Source organism: Saccoglossus kowalevskii, chromosome 7 (assembly GCF_978046115.1).
Source record: "Saccoglossus kowalevskii chromosome 7, keSacKowa6.1, whole genome shotgun sequence".
Taxonomy (NCBI): Eukaryota; Metazoa; Hemichordata; class Enteropneusta; family Harrimaniidae; genus Saccoglossus; species Saccoglossus kowalevskii.
In genome coordinates this window covers 13157299-13176150 of record NC_140647.1, presented here as the reverse complement: position 1 = coordinate 13176150, position 18852 = coordinate 13157299, and the positions used below count along the sequence as shown (strand labels likewise).

Here is an 18852-nt window from a genome sequence, read left to right as displayed (position 1 = left end):
GTAATCGCGAAAATCCACAATATGTGGCGATAGTTAAAATAATACGAAATAATATATACGTACGTACTAATATGACAAAAATACACCGTAAAATACTTGAGTATGGAACAGGAATATACGTAATGTTTCGTCTATTTGAGATGTGTTCATTTCAAGTTCGTGGAAGGGATGTGTCGCATCTCTTTACAGTGTCTTTAGTGATGTTGTGATTTCTACTTGTCACCTCAAAGGAAATACCAACCGTTTTGTATTTCTTATATCCCAATAAAAAAAAAGAGTATTGTGTATTGAAACTCGTATTCAATTGATTGAATATTTACTCAAATGCAACTAATAGCATAAAAGATGTGTAAAAAAAAATTATGTCAGAAGTGGGATTCGAACCCACGCCTCCATTCGGAGACCAGAACGCCCATAAACACCACGCTTTGCTTGGTAAGGAGTTAACCTTGAGTCTGGCGCCTTAGACCGCTCGGCCATCCTGACATTGACAATTTTATGTCATATTTCTTGAACTATATAATATTTAATCAAGTTATTAGATTGAAATTTTTAATTTAAAAAAATGTATATCCTAGGATATCAAAATGATGGCACGTACGCGCATCCACAATATGGTGACGGACGAGCGTATGCGCATGCGCAAATATACCGATCGTTCATTCATTGTGGTACTTTCAGTCTGTGTTATCAGCGTGAGTTCGTTGGGTATGTCACGTAAAAGAACGATGTAATGCATCGTAATTCAGTTATTCGAGTCCTAAATTTATGTTTCCTGTCACCCGCCACCCACTACATCATACCAGTCGGCAGCCTCATCAATTGTTGTTGTGTGTTTTTTTCTAAAATTAGAACAGTTGCAAAAGGAAACGGACAAAATCAATACTGCGTTTCCGTTAAGAAAAATTGTGAAGTGTCTGAACCTGTAACCGGGGTGATAAGCAAGAGCCACCTGTCGATAATAAATTGGCATGTCATTGATGAGTATAGAGCATGTATCGACGCGTTGATTGAGACTATCTCACGTGTGGGCGTAAGTTGAAATCAAAACAGATCCACAATCTTGGAAATTGAATCGTTTAAAAACCCCGGGGGTTTAACCCTGAAGCTGAGGAAAATAAAAATACAATTTTTCTGTTTATTTCAAACATTATACGTCTCTGTATTTTGTGAACACGTTTTTACCAAATTATATACTAATAAACTTGCGTAACAATGTACATTGTAGAAAACAACATAATTCAACTGAAAGCCCCGGGCTAAAAGTGATGAATGATTCTATTGCTGAACTCCGTCGACGTTGGCGTGTCAATTCATTACACACCATATTACGTAGCTTGAAATTTGCATCAGGCACTTTTAGGTATATCGCAGATATTCGACCGAATAAGTTGGGCAAACATTTTATCGCAATTTTAACAATTCCACATAATTAATAATTTTGATTGAAAGACTTCCATAGGAAACCATGTTAAAAGATTACTCCATAAAAATCAATAGTATTTATCAGAATTTCCTAATAATTCGTAACATCTTATAATAACTACATATTATTTTTTCGCCATTAGTTTTTTTTTTTTTTTTTTTCGTGAAGCCACGCGACATTTTGAGATATGATGAGAATTGTTTACCATATGAACCCAAAAGTCGCCATTGTCATCAATGATACCGTTTTTGTCAGGATACAATGAAAACACATTTATTTAACGATGCTTGCAGATACTCATTCCGTAACCCTTTTTGGCAATGTCTCTTTTAATAGTTTTGGAGGGATTGGATTTTAAACAGGTGAAGTTACGCATTCAATAATATATGCGCTTTATGAAATGCAATCATTCAAGATGTTAGAGGTTGAACTTCAACACATCAATAACCCGTTATTAAAATGATGACAGTATCTATTACTATTTTGTTGCTAAAGTATGAGTTTTTTTAATTAATTAATAAATTATTTTTATTATAATTAATAAGTGTATTTAAACACGCATATACCCTGGAACGTTCCATTGAGCAATGATCTTTTTATCGTTTGGCATGTATCGATTGATCGTTCGTTTGGTCGGTTGGTTAATTAATGGATAGATGTAATTTAAAGAATACTGCCGAATATTTTGAAACGATCAAAGGAATAACGATTATACCCATATACTGTCAATACTCATTAAGTGGAATGTGTGACACTGGTTTCGTTCAAATATGTTTATTGCTAGATACAAAAGCTCGAGGTGAACGAACTGGCTGGCAGTAACAAGCGGAATATTTGCGGAACTTTAAGCCAGAGAAGTGTAAATTTTAACGGCGACTAAAATAACTCGAGTGAATTCCAAATTTGGGACCCACTCCATTCCACGGTATGTAAACGTGATAATTGGCTTGACTATTTCCTTTGCGGGGTCGCGAGATCAAGCAATCCCCAGAAATTCAAGAAACTGCTTGGTTCAAAATACGGTAAGCGATTTATCGTCTGTTATTTATATTTAATGAGTTTCAGAATAACTCCACCAATAATAACAGCTGCTGAACTCGTGAACGATTCAACTACAGGCCCGTCTGTAACTGAATGTATTGTTACGGTTGTATACTAAAAATGTATCGCTAAAAAATTCCAGTTTAAACATCCATATCGCAATGCACTTAATTTTTAGATAACAGACAACATTAATTACCTCTCATGGTAATAACACCAGCGTTTTCTGCATGTTTATAATTACACTAATAATAAGGAAATATGACACATTGTGGAAAGTCACCGCTGCTATGTATATTTTCAGTTTTGCGCGTGTGCACACTGAAACAAATTAAAATTAATTGCATTATTCTAAGTAAGACTATTATCATTAAAACGATGGATCAAAACTTTTCTTTAATCGAATGGCAAAATTGTTTTAAAATACATCATTCGCCACTATAAGATGATTGCCATTAATAATAGCAAGAGTTTGAGTTGGCACTCAGTGGTCATGATACCGTATTGATATATAACTCATAAATTTTATTCCTTGCCCTTATCACCAGAACCTGACTGCAACTCCGCGTTGGAGCAAACAACCCATCATTTCATGCAGCTCAAATGACTCTGTGGCGTTAGGGTGAGACCCACATACAAGTTTTCATTCATTTATTACACTAAGGATACAATTCCCCTACACACATAAACTGAAGTGTTGTAAATATTCTAATACGCGTGTCATTTTACAACGTGATGTGTAAACTGTACTCTTTGCTTTTTTTAATATAGAAAATCTTTCTAGTATTCAATATTTTGTAAAAATATACAAACAAACATTACAGCGAAATTCGAGCGCGCGCTACGTGGCCAAATACTAACATTTCATGTTTTACATCTAGAAATAAAACGTAATATTATCATTTGATTCCAAATTGCTGACAGTTGCATTGTTCGAAACAATATATGAATTGTACATTAAATCTTAAAAATATAGAATTATAGAGCGTGGTTTCTGATCATTCGCGTAACGTACAGGTTAAACATGGGGCTAGTTTGTTTAGTCATATCCGTCAGAGTTTATTAATGTTTCCGACTGTTAAAAAACTACTTGATTATCAATTGATACAATATTTATCATGATGCAACCTTTAAAATGAATGGACCAATACGAAAAAGACAGTCTCTCAGATTGTTTGATTTTTGCAGCTTTCGTTTGTGTCATATGTAAATTAACATTTTTCTTAATTTATTTAAACATTACACAACTATACATCACATATATTGATACATGTATGCGACGTATTCACGTATGTGTGTACATCACAGAACCGTTTATGTCGCTTGTCGCTTACATATACTAGTAACCTGTATAACTCCCCCCCCCCACCACCACCACCACCACCACCACCCCGGTTGACAAATAGGGTTAATTTGTCAGCAGACGTGTCTGGAATGGTTTAATTTTTGTATTCATCGTCAAAATAGGTGTATTGCAGAAATTAATAATCCTTACAAATCATCAAAAACCGTTGTTGTTCCCCAAGCCTAAGGAACTTGGAATTCTGGTGGGTTGGATTATACCCTACATAACTCTTGTCAAAAGAATCATAAACTGTGATAAATTTGTTGGTAAATTTGTTGCGTAAAAAGACTATCCGTTTTCGAAATTTGCCAGCCTGGAAAAGGGTAGGGATTTTAAAAGGGCTGGCGACACACCCAACCAACTTCCATTTTGATATAGGGGAGTGCCCGGACTCCGGGGTATATCCACTTCAGTTGATAGCTTCGGTTTATGTATATACACAGTACGAACACAGTATGCACGTTCTAATGGCTGTGTCACTGTATAGGCGACAGTAGACCTACTCCGATGGTATCGCAGCGTCTGGCCAGGAAGCTATATGTATACGTCTTAAGCATACAACACCGTCGCTGGTTGTACCACTTGAACGGGGAGGTTAAACCCTGTCTTTAAAGAAGAGAGAGAGAAAAACATAGCGATATTTTGGCATATGATTTGTACTAAGAACAGTACGGCACGGCGCTGAGTAGATCGCGCATAATAAATCACTTCGGGGTGCTTGTCACTTTTCTCTGACCCCGACTAGTATGGGTCGACTGAGATGAATACATACTGTAAGAAAGGGACAGTTCGTAATATTAGTCTCTCCCTGTATTATCTATGGAGGAAATGTTTATTTAACAAGCACATTTACTAATGGTTTCCATGGTTACCGTTATTATTCATTGAATATGTAACTATAGTTCTTTACGTTTCGCAAGAGCAAGATACCAAGCGGTCATGGTCACTAAGTGTATTGAAACCGCTCGGGTGTGTCATTTTATTCAATACCGTATACTCGAATGGTCATTTTTAAGTTTTATCACGTGACTTCGAACTACATCTTGAATGTACTTAACATGTACCTGGCCACGCCGCGGACTTGTTCTTACTCAGCGGTCGGTAATGCTGAGTTTTCGATCGAAAGACATTTCACAAAACGCGCGTTTTTTCAACGTCACGTGACTTCTGTGATATTACGGGGATTATCGCGCCTGGAGACAGGGCGAGTACTATATTTGGACGGGATTATATGAAAGTTGCGGCAATGCAAAACTCTAAGGAATACAAGCATTTCAAGTCCATATTATGGTTATGTACGTTATACATACACTGAGTCACACATAAACTAGTCTTTATTCGACATTTCACATAGTTTATGTATAACGGCAGAATATATTTATTCATTTTGAATTTGTCGCGTACTTGACAGCATTCTTCTCGCAAAACGCGTTCCTCTTGACACCACAGCGCGCGTCGTTTACTTTGTATGTTGTGTATGTGTCCTCGTTATAGTCACGATCATCGTGTAGTTAGACATAAAAGGCAGTGGATTCAATAATAAGAGTATATCTAAACACAGAGAGAAGCCCATAACCACAGTGCCATCAATACATATCCCTGTGGGATCCTTCAAAGGACGGACGCTCTTTGTCCAAAGCCGCCGTAATCGTCTTGTTATTGCTGGCTATTCAGGTTGCTTCGAGCAGGCAACACAGAGATTTCATTCCACACTACGGTGTTTCTATTATAACTGCGCTGTTCGCTCAATACATGGCCTAATATAGCAATTAGTATAAGCTACATAAGCCCCGCTAAGTATTTTGAATACCGTGCGAAAAACATGGCCTTCATCTCGACCGAATTAAAGTGTACATAGTGGACAATGTACCAATGGGAGGTTTAAGATATAGAACATAGAATTCGCTCTATTGTTGAAACGTTGCTTGAAAGTATGACAAAATGTTGCTTTGAATGAGTAAACCCGTTTTAATCGTGTTTTGTGTATATCGTACGTATACTGGTTCGCTGTGTTCAACTATTCGATTTAAAACCAGCTCTGTAGCTCCAAGTCGATAGGAGTGGAAAGAATGGCGCTTGGTGATAATGGGGGTTCTATATTTACAAGCAGTTCGGCGCAGATGGTCTAGTTTCATGGGTGGATTTTTATGAGATGATACTGGATTACATAAGATCCCGATAAATCTCAATAATTTAGGATTCTGTCGCTGTTAGTATGGTGATTGTCTTCAACGCGGGTTATGGTATACAACTTTATATAACTTTAAAATGAAAAAAAAAAAAAAACTCTGGTAGCAAGTTTCCAAATAGCGGGAGTGCAGTGTCTGTCAAACAAATGACAGAGAATTTAACACGCTTATTACTTGAGAATAAAATATATAATTTTATTAATTAAAACTAATCATTCAGTAATTAGTTTGAATGGACGGGCTCGTACAACATTGAAAAAAAAAGTTGTAATATGGTCCGAGTTTATTCAAGTCATTTGGCTGATAAAATGGTCGGAAATGGCGGTTAGCGTTGATGTAGTATGGGAGGTCCGGTGTCTTTGTCCGAGGTATGAATTGAAATAATATTATGGTAGATGAATGCGTGGATGTATAATAGAAATTGTCGGCATGTTGACGATGGTTACCGCTCAATACAGATTGTCCTTTATATTGTAAACTTAATTTACAAAATGATTAAGAATCGGTGATGAAATGTACAAGGGATATAATTAGGTTCCAAATCTATTTATATCGACAAACTTTCTTAAAGTACAGTAAGTGAAATAATAATAACCTTTATAAATTGAATAGTTATAAAGGATGCTGGGGTTATTATTGCTGTCCCAGAGGGTGCAATTGACTGGTTTCGTAATTATTCTCGCGGTGGTAACAGAAAGCCAATTTGATATCAGGTTTGTGTAAATGCTGGAATAAACGGTTTTCATCGGCTAATTCAGTCTTCTCATCCATTCAGTGGCACGTAGCAGTAACAGATTTTTTTAATAAGAGGTCAAATTTTGTATCCGAAGATTTGGTAAAAATAGAACTGGCGTCTCTGTCGGTGTAAAACTGACTGTCATACACGTTCGTTCGCGTTGTCAGCGGTTTGATTTATTGCTCGTTCAGCTCCCCCATGTCAACGTGTGCCATATATTTGAATTCACAGAGCGTGGACTCATCGGACGACTCAAGAATTCCAACCCCGTCTTTGCTTGATGGTTTTTTAAGCGATTGGTCACAAACGTAAAGCATGCCGTTTCTCCCGATAAAAGGCGCCGCTGTAATCATCTCATAACCCCAAATTCTCTCTGTAATATCTATTTATTTGTTTTAATGCAAAAAATTCATCGGAGGTGTGACGTATACCCCGCACGTTCCCTCTCCCCGTCGGTTTGAACACCGTGTCAACAGAAATTGCATTCACATGAACGCTTTGCTCGATGTTTCACTCCCATGTCAACGCGGCGTCTATTGCCGCAATTGCATATTTACCAGCAAAACCGATTACAGCCTAGAAGTTAACTGCCTTAAGGCCAACGCTGAAATTCTTTGAGTGGTCCGCCAACGGCGAATTTCAAACAGTTTCGTTTAAATGCCTTTTTTCTGTTGTTTGTGTTCGGACGATTGTAATCGCATCTTTGGTGCGAAATGATCTTTAGTGCGAGTGGCTGGCATTGCCGACTCCCCTCTGTGTGGGGTTACCTTTGTTTACGGCAGCCCTTCTACGCGTCATACAACACACACTCGTCGCATTAGTCATTCATCGATTAACCGCGAGTTACACTTCGTTCCCGTCGCCCGCATATTATTGGTAAACTTAATTCGACCACGATTCGTATAAAAGGACATCCGTAGAAGACATCGACGGCAGAAAGGCGAAGTTTCTGCTAGGGTTAATTTCGATTACAAACAGAGTATTCCTCTGGGAGACCTTCCTACAATAGCGAGTTCATTCAATGCTAATCGGTTTCCAGTCGAGTTGACAGTCTTAGTCGAGGAGGAAGACATTCTCTTACGCTGCACTCTAGAAGCGTATTCGCGGTGCTCAGAATTACAGAAACATTTATTTTCTTCAATCCGTTATTTTTTAATTTTTTTTTTTTTAACAAATCAACATGGAATTTCTTCAGTTATACGCAGTAGTGATAATCGCTTTAGCTACTTCCAGTGCTGTTTGGGTGCCGTCAACCGAGGCTGATCACATGAAACTTGTCCGATGGAGTGACGCTGCAATGGACTTTATACAGAAACAAGACTGTACAAACATGCTTATTTCGAGTGAAAGTGAGTGCGAGAAGTTGAAGAAGATACCTGCATCCCAGATGAATTTTTATAGCACATCGTTTGGTAACACCGAGCAGTACAGAAGTGTGCTTCCCGATGAAGGATTGAGTCGTGGTGGTGAACATGACGTTGTTCTTGCATTGGATCCGTATCCTCGAGCAAATTTTGGTCACCTAGTAGTTGTATTTTACGTGGACTTGGAGCGAGCACCGACAAGATGTTCGGGTCTCGATTCATTTTATCTCGGTAAGTTACCATTCAATTAGAATTGTAAAATCAAAAATAGCTGAATTGTACGCTATTGTCCATGGCCAATATACCCGTGGTAATGTACACCTTCGGAACGTGTTTCGAACATGTGTTGGGTTATACAACTAGAAACTCAAAACAAATTATACAAATTACTATATCCATTTCTGTTTTGTTTTGGCGTCCCTGTGTTAACTGGGACGACCGTACACATAAAACACGTGTTTTATACCATGTTTCTACGTGTTGCTATCTGACAATTCGCTAAGGGCCATGGTATCATGTTCTCAACATTTCCGTTTAGATACAAGACCTGTGTAAGTGTAATATTGTTTAGCCTTTCCAAATTGTTCATTTAATTAAACGACACACTCTTTTTTCCCGCCATGACTTTGGTATTCCTGTAATGTACTACCTCTTACTCTTTTTAGCTGATATTTTGATGTGTTAAGCGGACATTCCAGACATTCAACACTGACGCGATGCCTCCCATTAACACGTGTGTCAATGTTTTCCCATCATCAAATGATAATAAATTTGACAACAAAAAGTGCTGTTAACGCTCTGCCATCGATACCCGTCTTTCAGACGTTTCTTTATTGTTTTTGTCGCTATTAATGAGACTCAGCACAGGCGACGGACTCTTTGCCGACCGTGACCATCTCTTTTATGAAGTGACAACGAGCTGAAATGCTTCTTGTGTGGCGGTGCCGCTTTACGACAAAAAGAGGGGGGTCAGTGCGTAAATATTTATAAATGGTCGGTATGTAACTGCGTGCAATGTACACGCATCCACTGATAGAATGCGTAAATCAATTAGTATCGCGAATGTTTTAGGGGGACAGAGAAAGGGTAAATAACGCGCACACCGTTCAGCCATAGTTTTGTTTCGTGATAAATTGATCCGAAGCGGGAAGACGCCACATCCCCTTCTGGCGTCAGAGCGGAAATGCTACCAGTGACGGTCACCATGTTTTCTACACGCAAGGCTGTTGCCTATTTTATCGAATTCTCCACAACATAAAGGGTGTATAATGCGATCACTTCCTCTTTATAGTCCTGAGCCCGGTTGCTTACAAGGCACATTTTCCACCCTGTTTCATTTCTATTTAAATCCCTTCCCAAGTACGTCACGATTGTGCAATATACATGGGAGCACAGTACGTGACAGGGAACGGGGCAAGCCATGCGCACGTCCGATTCGTACAAAGGTTATACCACAGAAAGAGTCTTTATCTGTCGTTCCAAACTATTAGGCTTCCATTTATGCGCTTTATCAGCAGTATGTAAAAAGGACAGAGTGTTTAATCGTCCTGGGTGTACCACGTGACGTTCAGTGCGCTGGGTGCCAGGACTACAACGTCAGTTTTTGTCGTCATTCGTATAGTTTCCATAGCAATACGAACACTGTATTTCCTATGAAATTGTAGCCAATTTATTAGATAATTCACACTAGTACTTGCATTATTTTGAAATAATCTCGGAATTGTGTGTGTACTAGTTCGGCTTGTCGGACAAGGTGGAAACTCGTCAGCGCAGAATGACGTCACGGCTTGGAGTAACTTATATGTAAATATAATAATCTACATACCCCAAATACAAGTTACATGTTTCTTTTGATGTAGTGACAGGGAGCACATTGTATATACGAGGATCATCATGTCAATGTGCCAGACTATAATTAACCAGTCGGCGATCATCTTATTCATATTTTTGGTGCAATCATTCGCGGCTTTGACTGCGTTTAACTTTTCACACAGCGCGCCGCAAACAAAAGTTAAAACTATATATTATCTCAAAGTCTCGTAGCCAAAATAATACACCTTCTCCAATTACATTAGGCGTAGTCACGACGCAGGTAATATTAGTTTATGCGGCTGATCAACCTTCTTTATTTGCGGCACCATTGTAGTAACAAAAATTCCCACGCATCTTCCGACGACCATTCCAATGACGTCACTTAAAAAGATAACACGATTCAAAAAATAAATTGGATCAATCACGAATCCATTTGGCAATGTCAATAAAAAAATACACTCTAGCACTTGTTCATGCCCAGTTGCAAATGAAGTCGGTATTCCCCCGTAACCAATGTTTTCTCAAAGACTGCAAGTACCAGTGTAATAGAATAAAACTTCATTGTTTATGTACATAATGCGATTAGCCTCTCGAATATTCCTGATTTGATTAAGAAAATTGCCACCTAGATCTGACGCAAATAGCCAATAAGTGACGTCATGATGATATTGTTCTCTCGTCTTTTGATATGATGAATTGAGTACGTGTATGTACTAAGTTCTACGTCACGATCTACAGGTTAAATATCATGTGCTCTGTCATTTCGCAGGAGATGGGGAATGTCTTCAACTGGCTCTGAAAAACCGTTGTCACAACGCCCTCCATCGCAGTATCGAGAGAGTAAACTTTCGAAAGAGATGTGAAATTAACTACCTGCCGTTAGTTAATCTAAAAAATGACGACACCAAGGTAAATATTTCCTAAATGGACCAGTGTCTGAATGTATCATCTCTAACGTACTCAACTGAGTGTGAATATTTGTTTACAATTATTATAGATTTAGATGATGTAAATTTCTATTTGCCAATCTCAGGCATCGCTTTGACTATAGTCTATGTTATTTACAGTTACTAAGATACCATTTATTGTTATTACAGGTTCAAAAGTTAGAATGCAGCAATGACGTCACTGGGTTTGCACCATGCCCCACAATCCACCGAACTGACCTAGAAACGAACGACCTGATGGACTGCGAGCTCACAAGTAATTCAAGACGTTGCATTGGTGGAAACCTACAACAGGTATAATTTATCATTGTGTTCGCATAAAACAAATAAATATGGCGCTGGAATTGACACCAATGCTTAGAGGAGAGGAAATAAATCGTGTTAAAGCTCGATCGTCGCGCCGTGTCGTTTGCACCAAGCCCGATACTAGTCCCATGTGATGTCGGACGCATGTAATATGTTCTAAACAGAATTTGGACCCGCGCTGCGTGATGATTTCGGCGCTTTGGAGTAAATAAGTAAATTAGTACAGAGATTGAAGCCTTTTTGTCTATTTGAATTATGTAGGTTCGTAGTCACTGCAAAATATGGGAGATATGTGACCAGGCCATACTTATTAGTGGCGGTTGGAGCAGTCAGACAATGCGACCATGGAGCGAAGGCAACACACGTCTTATGTACAATATGTTGAGAAATGAAGGGTTCAAGAAACAACGGATAACAACTTTCTATGCTGATGGTATTATGGATGGTAAGTTGTGTTATACTTCGGGGATTGAAATTTAATAAAGACATTTCATTTATTTGTTGAAAAAAAATCCCTATTAGTAATCGCAAACGTATATTTTAATGTCGGCTTGTTTTAAAGTCAACGTGGTAGAAACAAAATACAATCTATTGTGGTCGACGTGCGAGACAATTTCTACGTTAGTGGCGAAACTGTTCAATTAGATTCAGTGAGTTCGACGAGGCTATTGTTTTGTAAACAGGGCCATGCATTCTGCAGCAGCGGTTGTCTCCGCATGATCAAAGAGACCGCTATTTGAACTGTTGGTTAACTGTGAAATGTTAGACAAATAAACACCGCTTCGTATGGCAATATTAATTAAATTAATACGACTTAGGTTTCTATAGATGGCAGTACGTTTCATTGTTTTGGAAGCTTCGGGACAGTTTGACAAGTGCTTTCAAGTACCTGGGTACTAGTAGACAATAACAGAATTGTGGCGTTTTTGAAAGCGCAATACCATCCAGCGAGACAGCGAGATAGCAAAATGATTTCGATATCCCGCGTTCCAGTTACTCCGCGCGAATGTGCTGGTATCGCCCCTTTTCTCGACCACCTGTACGTTTGCCGGCATACGCCCATCCACGACCGTGTCACGGGGGCGACACCCCTAACAAACTACTACAGGCAAGTAACGTTCAAAAATACATTATATTTTGAGCAGATCACCAGCCTGAAGACACAGACGAGCTGACATCGAATAATTTCTACCCGGCGTCACAGAAGATACCCATACGCAATTTGATAACAGGATTTTGCAAATCCCCACGATGCGTCGACACATTGGTTATTTACCTAAACAACCCAATGACAAGTGACGGTAACATGTTGTTATGGGATACCAACGGCAACGGAGTGGTGAGTCCATACATACATATATAACAACTTGAAGTTTTTTTTTTTCCTGGGATTGACTTCTCTCATAATCGTACTCTTTTATTTCCTACTAAAAATCGCGCGCACCTGTCTTGTCACATCATTACCCGGCTGTAATGGCCCATTTCACATCGTATACATTATGCAGTGTCGAAATCGACAATAAAGTGGCTGTAAAACAAATACGGAACAACTCTATTGTTTACAGCCCAGCACGCGTTTACTACACCACACCATATTGAATGCAAAAAACACATCTAGCTTATGAATAATCATGAACATTTGTATTTGTCTGACCATTTTGCAAATTCCATGTTCATTTGATTATGTACATACGAAAATATCATATAATTATTCTAGTAGAATCACCGTTACATATTGTATTCATAATCACATACAATGAAAAGTTCATTCGAATAGACTCTACCCACTAAATATCGTTCATATCATAATCATTCGTAATTTTATATTCACATATTCATGTCGACTAACGATTTATAATGGACCAGAATATTGCAGAATAAATTTCAGTTTGGACACGGGGTATTTAATGTTTATTCACGACTTACTACTATGATAACCGAAAATGACGGTTTGGTTGTCGACATACTCGGACGAATATCACGTAACACTGAAACAACTGATACTTGTTACCGCTATATACGGGACATTTCTAAATTTGCTGCTAATCCGCCGCTGGTTCGTCTGGCAATTAACACAAGCAATTAAAACCAGTTCACAATTAGGCCGCCATTTTGAATTTTAATGAGAATTCCCCTGAAGCAATGCAAGGTCAAAGTTCGCTCGGTACCTGACTGTATGCTGTTCCTGAATATAAGGTTGCTGTAACGGTGTTTTAATGAAACGTCGCTGCTCTCAGCCAATATTTGGCACTATAAGCGCCCACTTCCAGACAGTCATGATCATACCTTACTTCCCAATATTTTAAACACGTGTCTTTTTTTCCCTATTATTTTTTACAGGCAGATGAATCGGAGACGTATTCCGTGCGTGAATTGATGTCAGATTTGGAGGATTGTGCAACCAGTCACGTTTACTTAATAGCTGATATGAGCTTTGCTGGCGCCATCATCGACGAGTTGTCAGATTCCCAACAACACGGCAACGTAGCGGTATACGTTAGTAGCGAAAACAATCAATATTCGTGGAGTGGAGAATACACCAACTACTTGACAGGGTTAGACCACACCAGGCAATGCATGGGTAAAATTGTTAAGGTTAGTATTTATAGAGGAGTTGTCAGATTCAAAAGTTGTGTATTTTGTTCGAAAATCAATTACTATACCCGCAATAAGGTGATATAATCAAACATCGACGAGTTCAGTCTGTGAATTAAAAGACTGCGCCCACGCCGGTCCATCTCACATATTCATAGGTTCAATAATAATGCACGTTTTTTTGTTTTCAATTGCAGGACAACTCTCGCCCATCTATGATGTCATCACCGGCATTCTGGGAAGGTGCTCCGAATTCTGCCAACACTACCATATATGGCGCACCTTGTCACTTTGCGAGGTTTTTCACAACGCGGGAACTGCGGCGAGAGTACATGGGCTGCCAAAATCTGCCGACGGCCATGTGGTTCATCAAATTTGCCCAAGTAGATAGTCGATGAGCCGAGTGACCTTTGTAGAGCCTATATATACAAATATATATATCTGCCAATTTATAAATATATAAATAGTACTTCTACTATAGAATGCAAGTTGAATTATACGTGGCATATAATCCCGAAATAAAGGTGGACGTTTCACGCGTAGATTCCGGAGAATAGCTTTGCTGGGTTCGCCCTTTCGTGGAAATTTCGAAGCAGGACATTTTCATGTTGAGCGCAAGACGTGTTAGACTATATGTCATGACGCCAGGTCACAGGGAGCGTGTCGGGATTGTCGTGCTACTGGCTGACTCATTTTCGTTGTGACTAGTTAATATATTTCTTAGTAATATATAAATATGTAATTGTAGCTTGGCTCACTAAAATCACGTGACTAATGTAAATTGTAAATGTTTTATGCCAAAGCAGTCATTTTGAGAGATTCTCATGATTCCGTCAATTTTTTGTTTCCATTTTGCCATTGGAATACATTGACAAAGGATGGGTTCATGTGTGATACATAGTGCGGTATTTCATTGAAAGGTAGAAACACTTGCCACGCACTACTGGTGTAGTCATCACAATAGTATACTTTCACGAGGACCATTTAATCTATGATGATGTGGGAAGTCTTGATGGACAGACACGCCCTCTATCGGCAATGTACTATAATTGAAAAATTCAAGTCATGTCTGTCGTTTTCTTGTATAAAGTTTATTGTAATATTATTATTATTATTTTTTCAAATTTGCCTTTAGTATTTGAAAACTCTGAACACTACACATGCAATATGAGATGCTTTGAAATCATTTTACTATTGTACACAATTCACGCATGTAAGATAACAAATAAAGTAATTCAAGTTTTCTGTCGAAAAAACAGATTTATTTGTAATCACTAGGGAATTACAGAACTTAAATTAAGACTGGTTTTCAAATTATCGTATGGTAATATGGCAGGAATGTAAGCCATCATAGAAGTAAAAAACAACAGTGATTTTAATGTGACTGACTGTATAAATAAAACGCACCTGAGAACAGGGATACATTCAGTCTTTGGTTATGCAAAACTATGACGTTCAACGGTGATGTAACCGATGGGGAAAATAAAAGTCACGTCAGACTTCGTTTCGCAAAAGAATTGTCTTATTTCAATACCGAAATTCGTTGTTACTGATAATGAATCTTTTTTTTTTTTACAAGATGCCACGTTTATTATTAAAAACTTCTTATACCATATTTTTCTTTTTTAAATGACCCCCCCCCCTTCAGTAATACAACATTGCATTCATTTGCACGGTGTGGGGTCTTAGTGCAGTTCATGAGAAACATTTATGGTGAAAAATTGACAATGATGACATTATGAATTTCACTGAATGGTGTAATATAAGATGTTTTTGTTTGCTCGTTCATAGACATATTTGATTTAAAACATGACACTACGCATGCGTGTCGGTTGTCAATGTGTACACCGAATATTGATCATCCACGCATTCTGTGCTGTGAAGACGACGTTTTTTTTCAGTTCATGACTGACAAATCATAATACCCTCTCATATTGTATCAACATGGAATTGAAAAAAAAAATGTGGGTTTCATTAAATTGCTCATTTAATCGGAAATGTGTTGTTATATTGCGTTTTATTTGGGTGTTGTTTTTGTGTGTGCGCGCGCGCTTCTGAAATGTCACACAGTTGTCCGTAGCTAGTTGATATATATAAAAATATTAAAAGTGACAGAAATGTTGGAGGATATTATGGAATATAAATACATACGAACCATTGAAAGTGTGATGAAACAGCTACTTGTGAACGGATAACATTCTAAATGTTGTCATAACAAACTCGGTCGGGAGGATCTTGCAATTCAGCCTATTTGCTGTTTGTTTTATTGGGTATAATAATACAAATATTGAACCCAGCCTCGCTCAATACTAGTAAACAGATTTGTCGACACTCAGTAAGCATTGTTGAACTCGACTTTTCCTCTCTCTGGATCGACAGTATAGGATGACGTCACATTGAAGACTACTTCTCTTACCTCACTAACATAGAGTCTGCTAAATGTGCACACGAGCCTTAGCAATGAAAGCCTCGACTTCATATTATATTCAATACGACGGTTGTTTTTAGAAATGCGCCGCAATTTGTAGCTTTATTGCTACATATTTGTTCAAATTTTGTTTATACATATAATTTGAGGGTTGCGTAAGATTACATGTATTTGCACGACGTTGCAAATACAGTAATGTGGCCGAAAACGAACATCAAATGTTTTGAACAAAGACAAAATGTTAAATAAAAATATTCTTTAATTTAATAAATTAAAGTACATATAGAAATGTGATTATTTTGGGGATAGTAAACACATATTTAACACACCCATGGCAACAATATCTCCGATTTATCTGCATGTCCAATAGACAAGCCGATCAAGTGGATGTAATAAGGAAAACAGTGACCTGGTTTTAAGTTAGTGATACTGTATGTGACACGTGTGGTAAATCATTATATCCTCATCATATTACACTATAACAAGATGTAACTAACAACACTACAAAATAATGCCTTAGCAACGGCATTTATAGCATTTGTTACCTGTGTATATTGAGATAATAGACACGGGTGACTCATGGGCCATTGCAAAATTTGTTGATGTATTTGAAAGATTGAATCCCAGTGAGAGCACATGGAAATAGTCTGATTTCTTGATATAATCTAGTTGTGTGTGGATTTATATTTAATGAAGCAATTGACCTGGGAATATAGGGACTTGAATACCATCACTCGGCAAGGCAGTAGAAAGCAAAAATTAGTTGGTCCGGCCATCCATCGAGAGCCGTAGGCCCGAGGCGTACGATGACGTGGGCCGAAGGACCATGTCTGTCAGGGGGGACGTGCAGAAGTGGTCCGGCCATAGCCGGTACGGTTCCTTGCAAGCGCACATTCATCCTGTCGTTTTAAATCTTCGTTTCATGAATATCAAACGTAGAAGTGATTTTGATTATCTATGATGGTTAGAATGCTGGGACTATATGCGTTTCATTTATATCGCAAAATTAACAAAACCGAATATTAAGTTGTTTGTATAGGAATCTTTAAAAACAATGGCGATAACAATATAAATATTTGTCCATCAGCAAACATCTCTCCTGTAAGCTATATCCTCAGAATCAATTGAATTTGAACAAACACAAATTTAGTTCAAACTTAATATTTCTAGTATGAAACATATTTTTATTTACACCGGAAATATATTGATCATTCAAAGTGAAGTTCATGTTTACTATTATTGTCATTATCTCGTTATACATAAATAAATAACTTGATAACACCAGAAGCAATGTCTAAACTCATATGACGTGTACTCGTTCTCATCGACTTCCCACTGTTCACCAACTTCGGATATTCCAACCATCATCTTAAAAACTACGAACACAGAATAATTCCAAATCGACTTTCAAGTCAAAAGTGCCCCTCTTATGAGCATTTTACTTCAATCATATAAAGTTACATTGAAATCGACAATGCATTAATATAATGACAATTAACATAATGATGTTCTATAATCATGAAATACATAATAAGTTATGACATGCGGATAGTCGAATCTCTTGTAGTTTGTTTTGTTTTAGTTCCTTTTGAAGAATTGAACTGGGCAAACATAATCGAGGTACTGGTAACAACGAATGTGGTCGAACAAGAAGTACCAAGAAAATGTATTTTCTAAGAGGATAAAATAATTAGATATTTAAAAAGCAAATTGCATTTATCATAATTACTGCTTACATACAGTGAAAAAAATGACTGAATAGTTGTACTATATCACCTTATTACATTTGCGATAATATACTTTTAACTTGATACCATGTTTTAGTTATAAAGGTGAAAAACATATACAAATTGGAGATGTGTTGACAAACCGAGAGTCCATTACCAACATGGCCAAACTTCAGCGTAATCTATGTATATAGGTTACAGGCCCGTAGCCAGCACTTTTGAATAGGGGGTTCGAAAACAACAATTATATATATGATGTGAAATGTGTGAATTTTATAATATTCAAAAAGTGTTTTTGAGCTCTGTTACAGACATTTTTATATTATCGGTTTTAAATTAAATTTTATTGGTAAGATATTTCACATAACATCTTTGAACTATTTTACCATTTTAGAGAAGGGGTCCTGAGCCATTCCTCACCTACAGACAAACACATCCACACCATTGATCCACTATGGCAAAATGTTGTACACAAAAAAGACAAGACTGTACGTATCTTAGCATTATTGTTTAAGTATTTTAAGGTAGAAGGCTACTTACGAGTTTTTGCTCTTCGCAGATGTTAGCGCACATAAAAGTGACACGATTTCATGTCGAAATCTGTCTACAATTATTCATTTTAGTATTGGTCAATTTTGTATTATGTAATTTTATTTCTGTACAGGGCCTCAGCCTATCGTACAAAATGTAATGGGTAGAAAAGTGCATAGCACGTTTTAAACACAATACAACATCCATGTAAACATTGGTACTAAGTTAAGCTGAATTCATATTCATCTCGTCGCTTGGAAACATTTAAAAGATATAGAGCTATTTGATATATGGTGTGGCAGTTTGTGTAGCAACGAAGTAAGCCCAGACTGTCAGTATTTGCATAATTGCATAGGGTTATTGACAAAAGATCAGCCCTTAGATCATTATAAAATAGACATATAA

General features: G+C 37.6%; 1 protein-coding gene and 1 non-coding gene across 2 annotated transcripts; one reads left to right on the top strand and one right to left on the bottom strand.

Annotated features, from left to right (window-relative positions):
- Positions 1 to 363: 363 nt before the first annotated feature.
- TRNAL-CAA (transfer RNA leucine (anticodon CAA)) lies at positions 364 to 486 on the bottom strand. The gene is made up of 2 exons: positions 449 to 486; positions 364 to 409 (listed from the first exon to the last, which is right to left on the bottom strand). It is a non-coding gene; the product is annotated as a tRNA-Leu (tRNA).
- Positions 487 to 7787: 7301 nt separating this feature from the next.
- LOC100375845 (uncharacterized) lies at positions 7788 to 15759 on the top strand. The gene is made up of 7 exons (XM_006824049.3): positions 7788 to 8332; positions 10683 to 10822; positions 11011 to 11154; positions 11428 to 11611; positions 12312 to 12505; positions 13507 to 13761; positions 13959 to 15759. Exons 1-7 carry the CDS (start codon positions 7918 to 7920, stop codon positions 14157 to 14159), a joined length of 1533 nt encoding a protein of 510 aa, XP_006824112.1. The 5' UTR covers positions 7788 to 7917; the 3' UTR covers positions 14160 to 15759.
- The last annotated feature ends 3093 nt before the right edge of the window (positions 15760 to 18852 follow it).